Below are 17342 nucleotides of genomic sequence, written 5' to 3' on the forward strand. Positions count from 1 at the left end.
CCCCTTCCGCTCCGCTCCGTTGCCTGCCGGGACGCGTAGTCCGTGTAGTCCGTGTAGTCCCCGCAGCCCCGCTCCGCCGTCGTTCCGCTCCAGGTCCGCTCTCGGCCCCGCCGGTCGCTCCGCCTCCCGTTCCTCCTGTTGCTCCGGTCCCGTCCCCGCTCGGCTGGTTGCCCCGTTCCGCCTGTTGCTCCGTTCCGCCTGTTGCCCCGCTCCTCCAGCTGTCCCGCTCCGCCTGTTGCCGCTCCGCCTGTTGCCGCTCCCCCGTCCCGCTCCGCGCCCCGCCGCTGTCGCGCCGCCCGCCCGTCCCTCGGGGAGCTGGGAGCGGAGAGCGCCTCGGAGGGCTCGGCCTTGGTAGGAGACGCCGGTGTTTGCACTGCGCAGGAACGGGACGAGCAGCTCGGTAATGCCGCCGGAGCAGGCAGAGCTCGGCTCCCTCCCCCGGCCGCCTGCTACCGGCATCCTGGAGCCCCAGAGTTTCTCTTTTTCGGTTCTGAACAGGAAACTGGATAATCTTAGGGGGTCAGGCGTGAGAGAAGCGAGGGCTGGGAGAGCGCTGGGGCTGGGAGAGCGCTGGAGCTGTTTAGGGAGCTTCTGGCTCCTCCGCGGTTTGGAGTCTCCAAAAGGATGCGTGAGCTTCCCGAGTGGGGAGCTGTGGGGAGTTGTCTCATGCCCGTGCTTTGCATCTCCGTTTTGAAACCAGGGTGAAAGTCCATCCTGGACACAACTCACTGACAGACAGAAGGTTAAGCCCTGTACGCCATCCCTGGCCCACCGGTGTCCAAACTGGATGGAGGGTCACATGGTGGTCGGGGTACATGGATCCCTTCGTGGGGGCAAGTTGGGGTTCAGGATGGGCCTTGTGCACAGGAGAGGAGGGGTCAGGCCCAGGGTAGGCTGGAGCACCCTGAGCACTCCTTCCTGGCTTTTGCCTTGGCTCAGCCTTTCTGCTACGCCAGCCCGGATCCCTGGCTCTGTCCTGCACCTTCCGCCGGCTCCCCGGGGCTGTCCCCCCAGTCTGCTCCCTGCAGGACCCCCCCTGCCCAGCGTTGCCCTCTGGCCCCCGCAAAATCCAGCAAGAGATGGAGGGCGATCCTGCCCTGCGCCTTCGTGTCTTTGACCTCAACTGCTGGTGAGTCCAGTGTTCTCCAGGGCTGTGCCTAGCTGCATGGGTGGGGACGGGGACACCACATTGGGAGAGGGGTCCCACTTTGGGTTTACCTTTGTGTCCCCTTCATTTTGGAGTCACACCACTCTCCTAGCCCCAGAGGGTCATGAGGTGCTTGCCTGGGTAGTGCCTCCAGTCCCCTCTGTGCCTGTTAACCCCAGGGAAGGTCCCCCATTTGCACCCCAATCAAGGATGAGCTGCCTCAGATCTGCAGGTAGGAGAAGCTGTCCCCAAACAGCCTCCCTGCATTATCCCTCTTGTCCAAATGGCCTCGCATAGCCCTTTCCCATCTGCATCCTGCTTATGCTGGTACTGGAGCCCTCTCCCCCCATTTTGGGTGGCAGTGTGCCCCAACAGCCCCCATCACCCCGTCCCTGCCAGGCTGTGACTGTCACCCCTCTCTGGCAGGGCCATTCGCTACCTGAGCAAACGGCGGCAGGAGCGCATCCGGCTCATCGGGGACATGCTGCGCCAGGAGGACTTTGATCTGGTGCTTCTTCAGGAGGTGAGGGCAGTTTCTGAGCCGAGTGTGCCCATTCCCAGCATGGGATGTGAGTGTGACTGTTCTCAGCCCATCCTACTGTTCTCCAGGTGTGGAGTGAACGGGACTACAGTGACTTGAAGGTGAAACTAGGAGGCTGTTACCCCTTCTCTCATTACTTCCGCAGGTGAGAAGGACAAGGCCAGCCCCCCAGGACTGTCTGTGGGGCAGTGGGCAGGGCTGTGCCATGTCCTATGTTTGACACATGTAGAGACTGGTGCAGGTGCTGTAGGTCACCTCTGTCACTGTGGGAGACCCCGTGTCTGGAGAGTGGGATGCTCATGGGAGCACACTAGGACTCAGGCATCCGTGGAGCCCTCCTGGCTCGGGGCTGGAGGGAGGCAGAGGTTTTAGGGACCACACTTCCCCACTGTGCTTTTCTCCTCCTGCAGTGGGGTGATCGGCAGCGGCCTCTGCGTCTTCTCCAGGTTCCGCATTCTGGACACGCTCCTCTACCAGTACTCGCTGAATGGGTACCCCTACATGGTAAGTGGGGCAGGAGGCATATGGCACCATTGTGTCCACCCCCACGGAGCCTCAGTGGCCCCAACCTGCTCTTCTTCCCCTCTGGCAGCTCCAGCATGGGGACTGGTTTTGTGGCAAATCCGTTGGCCTTGTCATCATCAGGATCTCAGGGATCATCTTCAACATCTATGTCACCCACGTGAGCATCCCAGGGAAGGACCCAGCATGGGGGGGGGACAATGGGAAGGAGGGAGATGAAGGGCCACTTCTTTGCTGTCCGCTTGCTTTAAGCCCTGCTCTTCACCCTCTGTCCTGGACTATGCACTGATTTAATAAAATATTACTCAGGAAGGGGGGGCAGGGACACACAGTCTGGCTGTGCAGTGGGGTGAGCATCCCAGGCTGTCCCCAGGGGAGTGAGATAAAGGCAGAGGTGTTGGCCAGACCCCAGGTGAACCGTCTAGAGAGGTTGGGTAGGTTTGCAGGGAGCCTGGGAGCAAGGCAGGTGTTGGCATGGGAGTCAGCTTCTTTGCTCCCCTGCTCTCACCAGCTGCACGCCGAGTACTGCCGGGAGAAGGACGCCTACCTGCCCCACCGCCTGGTGCAGGCCTGGGAGCTGGCACAGTTCATCCGGTGAGCAGCCAAGGGGTGCCCCACAGGGTCCCCCATTGCAGGTCCCCAGGATATGTGCAGTCACACCTGCCCCTGGGTATGCACTGCAGAGAGCTCCCAGCTGCACCAGTCCCAGTCAGGGGTAAGGCTGAGAAGCACTGGGTGGGTCCCAATCACTGCAGTCTGGTGCAGGGCAGCGCAGGGATGGGAGGTTAGCCATCCTTTCCCCTGCAGACACACCTCCAAGGCGGCTGATGTGGTGCTGCTGGGAGGGGACCTGAACATGCACCCCGAAGATGTGGGCATCCGGCTGCTGCGTGGCTGGACGGGGCTGCGGGATGCCTTTGCTGAGGCCGCACACTTTGAGGTGAGGAGCAAGGGCTGAGTGGGGTCCAGGGGCAAACCAGGAGGCCCCTACCAACCAAAGCGCTTGTCTCAGGGCTGTGAGGATGGTTGTACCCTTGTCCCCAACAACTGCTTCACGGACAAATCAGAGCTGCTGCCCTTCCCACTGGGCATCCGCATCGATTACATCCTCTACAAGGTAACGGGGGACCCTTCGCCACCAGCTGTGAGTGGCGAGGCTGAGGAACTGGTGTGACCCCCTTGCACCCTCACCCAGGCCATCTCCAGCTTCATGGTAAAGTGTGAAGAGCTGAAGACCACCACAGGGGCAGCTCCGGGCATGGACGTCCCCTTCTCAGACCATGAAGCTGTGATGGCAACACTGCACATCCAGAGGCAGAGACAGGCTGCGGGTGCCACCCTCGCCACTGCTGGTAAGTTGGGGGGCTGCTGCCAGCGTCCACATGTGCTGGGAGGGCTGGTGGATGGACTGATGGAGTTGGATGGAGTTTTCTGGGGATGTTTCTCTTTGCGTAGGACATCCTTTGGGGTGGTGCTTGTGGAGTGGTGCATGGAACAGGGCACAGTGTGGGGATGCGAAAAAGAGGGGGTATAGGAGTGGTAGAGAGGGGTCCCACCCTCTTGAGGCCCCTTGTCCCCGCAGAGCCAATGCTGGTAGATGTGGTGACAGAGGCACGGACAGAGGTGGCCGTGGGGCTGCGGGCAGCACAGCGGCAGCGCTACTCTTCGGGCAGGATGGCCTTGCTGGCCCTGCTGCTGCTGCTGCTGCAGGCCGTGGCCGCACTGGGTGCGCTGGCAGGGCTGGACGCTGGGCAGCCCTTCCCCAAGCTCTCCTTCTGCCTGCTGGCCTTCCTTGCCATCGGCATCCTCCTTCTTGCCACTGGTCTCCACCTGTTTCACACCATGGAGGTGAAGATGCTGCACAGCACCGAGGAGCAGATGCGGATGGTGCTGCAGACGCTGCAGGAATGTCCCAGTGACGGCTGAACTGAGGCTGTGGGTGTCCCACAATACCCCTCCAGTGACAGCTGAACTGAGGCTGCGGGTGCCCCACAATACCCCTCCAGCCCCACTGTGTCCCTTTTTGATCCTTTTTTTAGCTGGCTTCTGGCAGCAGTGCAGCCAATGCAGTAGTGCAGGTTTGACATTTGCCTCTGAGAGAAATTAAGATATTGGGGGTAGATTTGTTGCACTGGCCCTTGTGGGAACTACGATGGACGTGGGGTTTTATTGCTTTTTAAATACACCCTTTGTACCTGGAGGGACCTGCTGGCCTGGTTGGGAGGCTTGAAAGACTCAGGCTCCCCATGCCTGGGGTGGAACGCCGGTGATTGCTCTAACAACCAGATTTGACTCAGATAGAAAATAAAGGTGGTATTTTAGCCCTTGGTGCCGGGTCAGGGGGGCTTTATTAGAAAGGAGGGGGGCTGCAACAGGATGGTAGGGCTGGTACAAACACAAGGGAGAGCTGGAGGAGACACTGAGGGGAATGGCAGGATAAGGGCTGAACACAGGGTGGTATTGCTAAGAACCCATGCCTGGGACCCCCGTCCCCAACATGTCTGGGGCTGCTGCAAGATCCATTCAGCCACAGAGGCCACCCTGCAACACCTGGAGACTCTAGAGGGGTCTGAGGTCTGTGCAAAGGCCATTGTGGCATTGCCAAGCAGGAGAAACCTGAAAGGGGCAAGGAGGACACGGCCACTGGCGTCCCTTGTCCTTGGTATCACAGAGTGATTGGGCACAATCTGGACAAAATGCCCTTCCCTGCCCCAAGGGGCTCATGGTGGGGTTGTGATCCTGGTTTCCTGCAGCAGCTGGGGACAGCGTGGACATGCAGAGTGGCAGGATCAGCCCAATCTGTCACTGGCCCCCACTTGTACAGCCAAATGTCCCTTGAAGAGATGGACAGTCCAGGCTAGGATGGATGCCCTCAGTTGGAAGGGATGTCCCAGGGTAGCTTCTAGGGACCTGTCCTGATGCTGCCCCTGCACATTTGACATCTCCCCTGTGACCTGCCTGTGGTGGCTACGGTCACCTCCTTGCTGCTGGGCACTCCTGGAGCCCCCTGCAAATCTTATTTTCAAGCAAGCACAAGGCAAAGGCAATCCAGCCACATGCGAGAACACCCTCTTTGCACCCCAAAGCTGGGGGCTTCTCAGTGTCTCCCCATGTGGGCATCCACCAGCAGGTCTGGCCCTTCCGTGACAGGCTTTGGCAAGCAGGGAGCTGGATTCGCCATGGCAGCTGCTGGTGCTTGCAAGCAGCTCAGGCATCACGACCATCACAGAGGCTGCTCAGAGTGATGCTTGTACCAGGAGACACACACACACATTGCTTGTCCCCCTAGGGAGGATCTGGTGGGTCCAGGGGCTGTGGGGATCAGGCCCGCAGCTCACTGAGCCGCTTCTCCTCCTGGATGTGGATGAGGAGGTTGCGCTCATTCACCACCTTCAACAGCTGCGCCAGAGTCTCCTGCTCAGCCCTGCAATCCTCGGGTGTCTTTAGGGTTTCTGTGGGTGCAGGGGGCCAGAGTAGGGCTGGGTGGGCCACAACCCTGGCCTGCTCCCCACACCATGCACAGGGACCCCCCTCCCATGGCAAGTACTGGCACTCACCCTCCCTGTTCATGTAACTCCGGAGCTTCTTATCAAGCTGCCACTGCTGCTCCTCCAGCTTCAGTTCCTGCACCCTGTGGGGAGGGAAGGAGTATGCTGAGTGCTGGGTTCGAGAGGGGCTGGGATGAGCTGAGCTCCCACACTGACCAGGGAACATCCCCCCGAGCCTTACGCAATCATGAGGTCTGACTCCTCAGTCATCAGACTGTTCTTCTTCTGGACCAAGTACAGCAGCTGGTTTGTCCACTGTGTCTGCTGGTCAGCTGGGCTGCCTGCAGGACAGGGAGATGGTGAGTGGGGTGCAAACCCCTGTCACGGGGGACACAGTGCTCCATCTACCTTGGTCTTACCATTCTCATCCCGGAGTAACTTCTCCAGTTTGATGCCCTCCTGCTCCAGTTCCCGGAATGTCACCTCAATCTCCTCCAGCCGTCTCTGGATGGCCTGCGAGGGAAGGGCAGCACTCGTCTGTGGGCTGGCACCTGCCATCACAAGGCCACCAGGAGCCAGATGGAGGGGACAGGGGATGGTGCTGGGCTGAGGACCCAGCTCTCCCCTGTGGGGGTTACCTGGGCTTTGCAGAACCGCTTCATGTGGGCTTCCCTGGCCCGGCGGGACAGTGTGTGCTCAGAGGTGGAGTACATATCCTCTTTGCCCAGGTTCAGGCACTATGAAGAAATGGTGGCATGGGCAGAGGGGGGTCAGTCCCTGCACCAGGCACCTCCTGCCTCGGCAGACATGGCTGAGCCAGACCTGATCCCTCTGTGAGAGGAGATGCCAGCAAGAGCCCCAGCTACCACCTGTGCTGGTGGGGCCACTGCCACTCTGGAAAAATCCTCACCAACTCTGCCATGATGCCAAGGTCTGTGCCTTCCTCCTCTTTCTTCTTCTTCTCCTCTTCCTCGCTGTCGCTCTCCTCCAAAGCTGCCCAAAGAGAAAAGCCCTTTCAGGCTGGTGCCTCATGAGCAAGATGTGGGGTACAGCAGGTTACAGCAGGGTCCTGAAGGGACTGAGAGCTTTGCTCATCCAGAGACTCCAGCTTCTACCACCTACTTTTCTGCATGTCAAGTTCCTCCTCCTCCTCCTTCCAGCAGTCTTGACCCTGCCCTGGGGCAGGGAGGGCCTCAGGCACTGCTTGGAGCCACAGACGAGCTGGCTTCGGTGGAGGATCAGGCTCTGCTTCGCTGGTGAGATTCAGGGTGGACAGACTGAGCTTCTCCAGTGGTGTAAGGATGATCTTCCTCCTGCCCCCACTCTCCTCACCCTCCTCTGCCACCCCCTGGAGTTCTGCTCCAGGACCCTCCTCCTCCCTTGCATCCCCCCCGGGCTGTGCCAGCAGCTCTTGCTCCTCCACATCACCAGCATCCACAGCATCCTCCACTGCGCCAGGCTCTTCCCCTTGGTGTGGAGCCGCTGGAGTGGGCTGTAGGGGACCAGGCGCCCCCTCCTTGGGGGACACACATGGTCTCCCAGCATCCAAGGGTGGGTCGGTGGCAGCATCAGCATCCTAGGGCAGAGCCAGAGCAGAGGAGTGATGCAGCATGGGGGCCATGCTCAAGCATCCCCCTCCACATACTGTCTTTCCTCCATCACCTAGGTGATTTAGGGCGACTTACCCCTAAATCAGGCAGTGCTGGGGCCTCGTGCTGGGATAGGTCCATGCCAGGTAGATTGGGGTAGTGAAGTGAGCAGTAAAAATTACCTGGGGGGCAAATTCACGTGATGACCTGCAAGGTGGAGAAGTCCTGCCCCAAGCATCCCCTCTCCCCAAAACCCGCCTCACCATCCTCCTCGTTAAAGGCGTAGTCGCCCAGGCGCAGGGTGGCCCCACACCGCCGGCACTGGAAGCAGCCACGGTGGAAGAAATGTCCCTCGGCACTAGCTCGCTCCAGGATGTAGACATGGCTGCCACAGAAGTAGCAGGCATCGCTGTTCTCCCCTGCCCTCTCTCTCGGCAGCTGTGGGGGGAGAGGACAGGCCGGGGTGGCACCAGGGTCCTGGCACCCACCCTGCCCCGCGGCTTTGCTGGCAGCCATAGGTGTGCAGTGGGGGTTTTGCCCCTCTTGCAGAGACGGGTCTGGGTGCTCAGGTTGGATTTGCTGGCACCAGTGAGGGAGCGGCAAGTCTTGGCTCTGGAAAACCAGTTGGGTCAGGAAACAAGCAGGGAGGAGTCAGGAACCCGTGGGCGTTTGCTTGCGTAGCCCTGGTCCCAGCCCTTGGCTTAGCCCTGCCAGCCACTGGTGTGCCCCCAGTGCCACCTACATAGCTGAACCCCCCATCCCAGGGTGACACGAGGACCAACCTGCCCTGGGTCCGTCGTGGTGGTTTGCAGCGGCTCACGGGCACTGTCCAGAGTGTCTCCATCCAGCCCCACATCCAGCTACGAGTGACCCGAGGGGGAGGGTCAGCCCCCCACTCTCCCCCCAGGAAAGCTGCACCCCTGCAGAGCACTCCTCGGGGTGCCTGGGGCAGACCCACCTCAGTGTCCCTGTGGCTCCTCTTGGCCTCAGCATCCTTCTGGGCACTGTCCTGTAAATGCAAAGGGAGTGGCTAGGATGGGGAGGGGGACAGGGTTTTGGTGTGTCAGGAGAATCCGGGTGGGGGTCCCTCACGTGGGCGCGTTTGCGTGTCAGGTTCCGGCTCTTCTGCAGCTTGCTGAGGAAGAGGATGGCCCCTCGTGTGCCGTGGGGAGACAGTGGTTTCTTGCTGACCTCCTCTACCTCTGCACAGAAGGACACGGCCATGTTGGTGGGACCCACTCTACAAAGAGGGAAGCAGCCAGCCAGCCCCAGTGGGGCTCAGGATGGGACAAATACCTCCAAAATCTCACACCTGGTGAGGTCTTGAAAGCTTCATAAAACTGGCTGAGGTAGGTGATGAGGCCCAGGTGGTCAGGCTCTGTCATGGTGGCCATCTCAATGCTGGAGAGGACAGGCTGGATGCCCAGCTCCTGTTCTGCCATGTCCAGCATCATCTGGTGGATCTGAACGGCATCCTGGGTGCCCACAGAGTCAAAGTCCCTGGGGGGAGACACGGGTGCCATCAGGGTGGGCTCCGCAGGGGAGGAGGTCCTGAGGGGTCCCAGACACTCACACTAGATCAGGGCGGAAGCGGTGGATGAGGGCACAGAGGGCCAAGCCACTGGTCCAGGAGGTGGTGAAGTTGGTCACTGCCACGCCACGGTACCCAGCTGTGCTGGCCTGGCACCAGCTCAGCAGCTCTTCGTAGACGTCTCCAGAGGCTGCTGGGGAGGCAGCATATGTGTCTCCATCCTACAGAGGCAGGGGACACCCCCCCAGTCTGCCTCCCACTGCAGCATCACCGCTTTAATAGGGGAGGGGTCCAATGGGAGTGACCTGAGACTCCCCCTGCTACCCCCACAACCACCCCTGCAAGGCTCGATAAATTGTTTCATAAAGCATCTGTCAATATTTCACGGCTCAGCATCAGTGTGGGCTAGGAGGGAGGCAGCCTCCTCCCCAGAAGGCAGTGGGGGGCTGTGTCCCCACATGGGGAGCAGAGGGAAACCAGAGGTGCCACTGGGACAGAAACACAGTCAGACAGCTGAACACAGGCCAAGGCACAAGAAACAAGGATGGAGAGGAAAATCAGGGCAGGAGCTACTCGGGCATGGGCTTCAGGGAGGAATGGGGGAGCTGCTGCAGGGGGTTAGGGCAGGACTGGCTGCTCCTACCGGTGATGAGCCGGTTGTCACTCTTCCTCTTGTGGTCCACCTCCACTATGCCCACAAGGTAGAGGTCTCGGACCTGCCAGTGGGGACATGCCAGTGGTAGGTCACCACATGCACAGAGCCAATGGCACCATGCAGGTGAGCTGGCCCTGGCAAGGGAGACACCTGGATCCCTCCATAACTCTCCAGAACCCTCCTGCATCCACAATGGACAATGTATTCAATGCCCTGGGAACTAACAGCTTCAGCCTTGCACCCTTTGGGGACTGGGAACCGTGCAAATTAGTGTCACCCTGACTGCCAGGGAGGCTGGGCTGGCTGGCTGTCCTGTGGCAGGAGTTGGCTGGGTACCTGGCTGGGTTTGATGGCCTGCAGGTTGATGTTGGGGTACCGTGTGGCCGGGTCGATGCTGTACTGACTGATGTTCTTGTTGGTGTTGTCTGGGGAGGTCTGCGAGAGGTGCTGGTAGATGCTCTCCCTGGGTGCAAGGGAAAGGGCCTGGGTCACTGTTACCATCCCTGCCCACTCCAGAACCAGCCCAGCAGGACGGGGACACTCACCTCTCGGCCAGCACCTCCAGTGGGGGGGTCCCAGCTGCCCACCGCCGCACCATCCATGCTGCGTCAAAGGCGGCGAGGAATCCCCTTGCCACCCCAGTGCCCAGCGGCCAGAAGGGCTGCAAAGGGAAAGGCAGAGCTGGAGCTGGAGTCACATGGCCGGTCAGGGCAGCTGGGAGGAGGCTGAGAGCTGCGGGGCTTGGCTGGGGATGAAAGCGGGAGCGGCGGCAGACGCGCAGAGAGAGGATGGGTGGCTATCTCCTCCCCGACGGTACAGATGCGTCTGGGGAGGAGTTGGGCTGCTTCTCCACCCTGAACCAACCCCAAATCTCTGGTGGGGCTGGAGAAGGGGATAACCTCACCAAGGCATGCCACTACTGGGGCTTGGGGAGCCTGGGATGGGGTGCACTGGCCAGTTGGGACAAGAGGCACTTAGGGAGGGGGAATATATTGCAACCAGTGCATCTTGCAGAAAGAGACATGAGGTGGTGCTGCAGGGGGGACCCTCACCTCCACCAAGCAGTCGCCCACCAGCCCCAGGAGCAGACGAGCCCCATTGTAATCCCGCACCAGCGCCGCATTCTCCGAGCGTGTCATGCAGGTGAAGTCAAACATGTCAACATCCGGCAGGTCCCGGTGGTTGAGGGCAAACTCCAGTTCAGGCAAGTGGTAGTTGGTGGAGAAGTTGGCAGCTTCTTTGGCATAGCTGAGGAGGGCATCCCGGTTCACGTTCTCTGGGGACAGGAGGCTCTCGATGTCTGCTTTGTCCTGTGGGGATGGGTTGAAGCTGGCTGGAATGTGGGAGATGGTGTTTGCCCCTCAGCCTGGGAGCACTCAGATCTGGGGTGCAGCTGTGCCATTGGGCTCTGAGCCCCCTGAAAGGATTTTTCTTGTGGCACAGGCAACAGCTGCCAAAAATCCCACTATCCCAGGGGTATGCAATCAAACCAGCACACACGATTTGCATCCCACCTTCCAGGCTTTCAGTTGCCCATCACTGTGGGATCCCAGGGCCAGACCCTGCCCTTCTTACCTGGAGGATGACTCCTTTCTTGAGCAGGCTCTGCTTCTTGGCCGTCATGACAAAATAGTGAGTGTCGTCCTTGTAGTATACAATGTTTTCCAGGTCAATGCCTGGTGATGGGGAAAGGGCTAAGCCAGGGCCACAGGGAGCCCCTGCACTGAGCTCAGTCACCAAATGGCCCCTGCGATGGGGTACTATGTGGGGACATGCATCCCATCACAGGGGACATCCTGGGGCTGAGCCTCCAGCTGCATCAGGAGTCGACAGGGACTCCCAACACCACCTGTGCTGGGGCTGGGACCACCGACCCGTTTTGTTGTAGAGGTTCTGGAAGAACTTCTGGTTGTAGATTCGGGCCACACCACTGATCTCAGCCACCTCCACCTCGGCCTGGCTGTGGCGGTTGATGAAGTTGGTGGTGATGCCGATGGCCAGCTTCCCCCGTGTCTCCTTCCGCTTGAACCCTGCAGGAGAGGAGAGGTATGAGCCCCCACCCAGTCCCCCTTATTGGTCCACAGGTTGCAGGGACCCCTTTTGTCACCTTCAGGGACAAATTTGCCACCGCCAGCTGAGATGAGGACGTCAAACTGGTAGTGGGTGAGGGGAGAGGAACTGGGCTGCACCACAGCCTGCCAGCCACCTGCAAGGAGGGGGATGGTCATAAGTGTGCTGGTTCTCAGCTGGGACCTGCTCCAGAGAGGGAGAGGGTTGCATCTTGTTCCCCCCAAAAGGCATGCCCCAGGCTAGCAGAGGGACTGGGGGGCTCAGAGTGGCCACACGCAGCCCTGTTCTTGTCCCCAGGGATACCACGTACCCTGCAGCAATACCATACCTGCCTTGTGTGTGGGGGGAACAAGGCCCTCAAACTTCACACTGATGTGCACCTCCACCCCCAGGAGCAAAGCCACCTTCAGCAGGATCAGCTGGAGCTGCCGGATACCTGGGAGGGGAGAGGGGTACTCGGGGCTGCACTCCCTGGGCTCCCCACAGGAGGGTTTGCGGGGTTGCAGAGCTTCATCCCCCTGAGACTCACTGATGTGATCCAGCGTGCCGGTGCAGAAGCGCCCATAGAACTTCTTGGCGCCCAGTGCCCGCAGGTCATGGATGGTGAAGGGCCAGAGATGCAGGACGTTGTTGCGGGAGAAGGAGTCCCGCTTCTCCAGCAGCACCACGCGGGCACCCAGCAGCGCCAGCTCGATGGCCGCCCGCAGCCCGCAGGGGCCGGCTCCCACCACCAGGCACTGCCACGGGATGGGATGGGCGGCGTGAGGGGGGCGGGCAGTCCCCAGAGCAGGGGTTTCAGTGAACCCCCAGGGACTTCAGCACTCCCGCAGGCAGCATGTCCCCGCTCCCCAGGTCAGGATCTGACCCTCCCAGCCCTTCACCTGCAAGCAGTGGTTCTCCCTGCAAACCAGGGGACCCTGTGAGGTGGCCCCACCACTCTCTGAACCTTGCCTTTGTCCAGGGCAATGCAGGTCTACTGCAGCCCTGACACCGGTTTGGTCTCCTGGCAGCCTCTGCACAGGGCTAGGGGATGATGGGGCACAGCAGTGGGGACAAAAGCCGTCAGCTGTGGGACAGGGGAACCCCAGCCCCAGGGGTACATCCTACTGTAGCATGCTCCTGTCTCCCAGAAAGGGCTTGTCAGGTCCCTCTGCCCCTTTGCAGCCCTCCCATGGGACATCCTCAGCAAAGAACAGCTGGGAGAAAGAAGGACGCTGCTGGCTAGGTGGCATCGAGGTGGCATCACACCATGCAAAGTGGAGCAGCACTAGTTAACATTCTGTCCCATTAAACCCCATCAACCTTCTGCCTGGCACATCCTGCATCCCGCTGGGGTGAGGGGCAGAGTGCCTCAGGGGATGCTCTCACCCTGGGAACAAGGATACAGAGCAGGGAGGGACCCAAATCCCTCGCCCCATATCCTTGGTACCTTGGTGCTGGCACAGGCCTTGCCCTGGTCGTAAACCTTGTGCCCGGCTTTCTTATCCAGCTTGCTCCACAGGGCCTTGGCACTCCAGTAGTTGAGGGCAGCCTTGAGGCTGTGGTAGAGCTGCAGCCCACTGCCCTGCAGCCCCAGCTGCTGGCACAGCTCCCCAAAGCAGCCCAGCACCTCCTGGCACTCCCCTGCATGCAGGAACCTTTCAAAGATGGTATGGGCCACGTTGCCTGGCTCATCAGCTGGCACGCTCATCCTGCGTCACCCGAAAGCCTGGTGAGGAAAGGCAGAGATCAGCAGGGAGGGGACCCTCCTGGACCCCATCCCAAAACCCACCCAGTACCAGCCCTGCTGTCTCAGCACTAGATTTCCCAGCTACAGGTGCCGTTGGGTGATGGCACTATCAAAATTTGGGCCCTTTCTGGCAGTGGCTGGCGGAAACTCCCCCGGATGCTGTACCCAGAGAGCCACGGTGTCATCCTGCCAGGGTGACGTCAGGGGAGGGGATGGGGAGGGCTGTGGTGGCAGTAAGTGGCTTCCTCCATACAGCGTGTACCTGCAGCAGCTGAGAGCAGAGCAAGCTGTTTTGGAGCAGACACCGCTTCCTTCCTCTTCACCCTTGGCCTTGCTGGGGGGGCTGGGAAGAGGCTCCTGGCTTTAGGAACCAACACAGCTGCCCCAAAACCCAGTAAGATCAGCCCTGGGGCAGGAGGCAGCAGGATTGGATCTGTCCTGCCAGCCTGGCTTCAGCAACTGGGAGTGAGGAGACTTTCTCCCTCGCCTCCACCTCTGCCACTCCCAGAGCAGGTGGAAGCAGATTAGCACAGAGGAAGCACCGTTGAGGAAACAAAAAAAGTCAAACCACCATATGAATGGCCCCATAATGCCAAGGAACCCAGGGGAAGGGTGGTGCAGCACATTTCCCCTGGGCACACCAAAACCCCCTGCCCCTGGCATGTCCCAGGAGACTGGCACTCCTTACATCTGTCTCCTGCTCCCAGCACCATCCCCCCCAGCATCAGCCTGTGCCACCCTCTGTCTTGCCAGCCCAAGCATGAAGAACAAAGCTTTGCCCTTTCTAGTCAGTCGCCAAGCCCTGGGGCTGTGAAAGGCTCCCCCACCCCAGCAAAGCAGCTGGTGGAGACACGGCACTGCCAAGGAGGATCCGGCTCAGGATTACGGAGTGCTCCTACCTTTGAACCACCGCTCTTTGCCCTCTTGCCACTCAATGTTACCTTGGGCACTTGGCGGCACCCCAAAGGTGGCAGCCACCCCTGCAGTGGGACACTGGAGTGGGAAGGATGCCATGAATGAGCCAAGCTGCCCTGGGGGGGGAGGCGTGGGGGCAGGGAAAACAACTTGGTTAAGCCTAGGCTTAAATTTGGGCTGGAAAGACTGAATTCTAGCTGTGTTTCAAGTTTGGTCTCACCCAGGAGTTTCCCAACACCAGAACTGTGCTTTGCAAAGCAATTCTGCAGGTCACCTTCCCTCCCAGCATCAGAGTCAGGAAATCCAGGCATTTTAACCTCTTCCTTCCTAGGCAGACATAGGATAAGGCATCCAGCCAAGCAGAGCAGGAGCTGACACCCACCAGACCCCAGAGTGGCAGCGTAAGGACAGAGGACATGACCTTTGCATTCGTGACAGGACTGTGAGACCTGGGGACAGCTTTCTGCTCTTTCCCTGAGTGCTGCTAGCAGGACAGAATGAGCCTGGGGAAATTGAGGCAGCACTACAAACCTCACTGGAGAGTGTAGGCGTGCTGTCCCACCAGCCATCCATTCTCCTGCCATGGAGGCTGCCCAGGCAGCACTTCCTGGCCAGGCACCACTGGCCCATGTGGATGGGTTTCCCCCCAGGAGCTCATGTTACTGCAGTGGTGCCTGCCAAGGTCACCATGCAGCAGCCCCAGGGAGATGGGGTGAAGGCAGCTGCTCGTGCTTAGAGCATCTCCTCCAGCCTCAGCAGCTCCTGGCTTCGAATAAGCCCATCTCAAGGCCTCTATTCCCACTGGACATGATGCTGGGAGGAGCACTCCATCCAGGAAAGCTTTCCAGCCCCTACATTTTGGCAGGGAGGCTCAGAGGAGGCAGAACAACAAGCCTTGTGTTACACCATTTCCTGCAGAAACAATGATCATGCCAGCACTTTGGCACACTCAAATCCCTTTGACAACTGCAAGCAAGGACAGAAACTCCTGGAAGAACTCATTTCCTGCAGGTTTGATGCAAATAAACAGCTTTCAGCCCACAAAGGCCAGTGGCAACAGAGAAGGGCACAGTACTGCTCCAGGCTGCCTCTGGCTCTGCTCTCACCCTCAATGCCTTTTGCATTTCTTCCCTTAACACTGCTCCTGCAAGCAGGAGGGAGGAGGGGGGGTTGCAGCCAGCCCTGACTCAGCTCATATCAGCTCTGGTTGGGGTGGCTGCAGACATGCCTATGGGAACATCACCCAGGTATTACACATGTGGAGCATCCCTGGAGCAGGGATGCCCCATCCCACTTTGCGGGCTGAGGTCTTCCCCTTACCCTTGCATGGAGAGAAGCAGCCTCCTGGGAGATGGTGGGGGAAGCTGCCTCCCCTTGGAGGTGCAGGACCCAGCCTCGGCTCCTGCGCTGCCGTCAGCAGAAGTGGGCACTTCTCTGGGACATTTTGGTGTTGCCCTTTGCAGGGGATCTACAAGCCACAGCCTGGCAATGTCCCAGGGAGCCCTGGACAGAGACAACACTTGGAGAGGAGCAAACCTGCCCCCCCGTTTTGGCTGCTCAGCCTGGCCTCCCCCGCTCCGCACCAGCCCCATGGACGGAGCTGCCTCTTGCAGCTGAATTTCAGCACAAAGGGGAAGTCTGCTTACAACCAGGCTTCACACCCTACATCCTTTTCCTCCTCCTGCTTCTCCCTCACCACAAACCACAGTCATCCCCACGAGGATGCCATGGAGCATCCCTCCATAGATCTCAGCAAAGTTCTTCCCACCCTATCCTACTCGGCACTGGGAGCACTGGTGGTTCTGGGAATGGAGTGGAGGAGGATGGGCAGAGGCTGCTGTCTTCTCCCTTGTCCTGGGAGCAGCAGAACTCAGGGGCAGGAGGGGAAGAGCAGTGACGATTAGCCAGGGGAACACCACTGCCCCCGAGAGAGGCTGCGGGGAGGGGGCAGGCAGAGACAAAGCGCTTCCCTGCCATGAAGCAGGGACAGGGACCCTCGTTCGACATCCCGGGGTCACTCAGGACACGGGTTCGGGGGGGCTGAGCCCCTCGGTTTTCGCACCCGCCTTGCGGAGCGATGCTGTCAGCAGGGCGGGCGGAGGGGACCGGCCGTCAGGATGCCGGCACCACCGTGTCCGCAGCCGAGCGGGGGGACATAGGGCTGGGGGGGCAGCAGAGCTCTGACCCCCCCCCGCCAAGGGATGTTCTGCCCTTCTCCACCCCCCACTCACCTCCACAGCCCCTCGAAGGGGGAAACTGAGGCGCGGACCGGGGCGTGGGGAGGGACCGGAGCTGCGTGCAGCCAGGCGAGGGCGAGCAGGAAACGAGCTCCGGCTTCGCAAGCAGCTGCCGGCCAGCCCGGCCCTGCCCTCCCCTCCTCTGCCCTCCCCTTCTCAGCCTTCCCCTCCCCTCGCCTGCCCGACCCTCCCCCACGGCCGAGGGGCTTTGTGCCCGTGCCCGGTACGGCGGGAGGTTTGGAGCAGCGGGATGAGCGGCACAGCACAACTCCGGCAGGGTTTTTTGAATTTTGGGGTGAGAAACCAGACTTTTCGCAAAGCAGACCAAAAGATTCGGGTGATGAAGCCAAACCGCTTCACGTCCCGCCCCCGCCGCTGTGCTGCTCCCCCCGCAGCCATAAACTGGCCAGGAGGGAGCTGGAGCCATGGGAAGACCCGGGACGGGGGGTCTAGCCCAGTGCAAGCTCCAGATCCCGACCAGTATCCCAGACCACCACAACTCACGTGGAAACTTTTGGGCTGATGTTTCCACCTGGGTTTATCCGGGTGGGAATGCTCCCAGGGGGCGTGAAGGTAGCTTAGGGCGGGGGGTGGAGCTGCCGGGGTCACCGAAGATCACTCCTAGCTGGTGCTCTTTAGGGTTTTTGGTGTCCTTAAGGTGCTGCTGGACACTTGCCGTGTGCTGGGGTGGCACAGGAGCTCGCAGCCTGTGACTCACAGGGACAACCTGCCACGAGGCTGGGGGCGGTGACTCAGGGACACAGGGTGTGGGTTACGGAGGCCACCATGAGTCACCCGTGGCACTGCTGGCAGCTACGGCAAGCAGAGTGAGCCCTCCATCCCTGGCTCCTGCAGCCCCCTCGGACCTCTTCCTGGGGCTCCTGGTGCAGAACCCCCTGCCATGGCCCTGCACAGCTT

The 17342-nt window shown here is 60.3% G+C and overlaps 2 protein-coding genes across 7 annotated transcripts; one reads left to right on the forward strand and one right to left on the reverse strand.

The window, feature by feature from the left end:
* The first annotated feature begins 33 nt into the window (after window positions 1–33).
* On the forward strand, window positions 34–4537 carry SMPD2 (sphingomyelin phosphodiesterase 2). Of its 3 annotated transcripts, none has more exons than XM_051808931.1 (11): window positions 34–93; window positions 940–1129; window positions 1574–1670; window positions 1757–1833; window positions 2099–2192; window positions 2281–2370; window positions 2722–2804; window positions 3018–3150; window positions 3223–3327; window positions 3406–3562; window positions 3793–4537. In XM_051808931.1, exons 2-11 carry the CDS (start codon window positions 1080–1082, stop codon window positions 4134–4136), a joined length of 1230 nt encoding a protein of 409 aa, XP_051664891.1. In that variant the 5' UTR covers window positions 34–93; window positions 940–1079; the 3' UTR covers window positions 4137–4537. The 3 variants fall into 3 exon arrangements, with proteins under 3 accessions (XP_051664891.1, XP_051664890.1, XP_051664888.1); XM_051808930.1 differs by having other exon boundaries at window positions 59–400; XM_051808928.1 differs by lacking the exon at window positions 34–93 and having other exon boundaries at window positions 885–1129; window positions 2135–2192.
* Window positions 4538–4540: 3 nt separating this feature from the next.
* MICAL1 (microtubule associated monooxygenase, calponin and LIM domain containing 1) lies at window positions 4541–16578 on the reverse strand. 4 transcript variants are annotated; one of them, XM_051808890.1, is made up of 27 exons: window positions 16419–16578; window positions 15508–15690; window positions 13535–13615; window positions 12973–13251; window positions 12073–12280; window positions 11872–11979; window positions 11581–11679; window positions 11348–11503; window positions 11049–11149; window positions 10526–10783; window positions 10019–10134; window positions 9810–9936; window positions 9462–9534; window positions 8861–9011; window positions 8600–8787; window positions 8380–8489; window positions 8246–8296; window positions 8070–8147; window positions 7551–7725; window positions 7384–7469; window positions 6821–7274; window positions 6609–6691; window positions 6337–6435; window positions 6118–6211; window positions 5940–6039; window positions 5768–5841; window positions 4541–5662 (listed from the first exon to the last, which is right to left on the reverse strand). In XM_051808890.1, the coding sequence occupies exons 4-27, from the start codon at window positions 13231–13233 to the stop codon at window positions 5532–5534; spliced, it is 3381 nt and encodes a 1126-aa protein (XP_051664850.1). In that variant the 5' UTR covers window positions 13234–13251; window positions 13535–13615; window positions 15508–15690; window positions 16419–16578; the 3' UTR covers window positions 4541–5531. The 4 variants fall into 4 exon arrangements, with proteins under 4 accessions (XP_051664850.1, XP_051664849.1, XP_051664851.1 ...); XM_051808889.1 differs by lacking the exon at window positions 13535–13615; XM_051808891.1 differs by lacking the exons at window positions 13535–13615; window positions 15508–15690; window positions 16419–16578 and having other exon boundaries at window positions 8861–9008.
* Window positions 16579–17342: the final 764 nt, after the last annotated feature.

This window comes from Manacus candei, unplaced genomic scaffold, assembly GCF_025592945.1.
Source record: "Manacus candei isolate 608988 ecotype Guabito, Panama unplaced genomic scaffold, ASM2559294v1 h1tg000073l, whole genome shotgun sequence".
NCBI classification, from domain to species: domain Eukaryota; kingdom Metazoa; phylum Chordata; class Aves; order Passeriformes; family Pipridae; genus Manacus; species Manacus candei.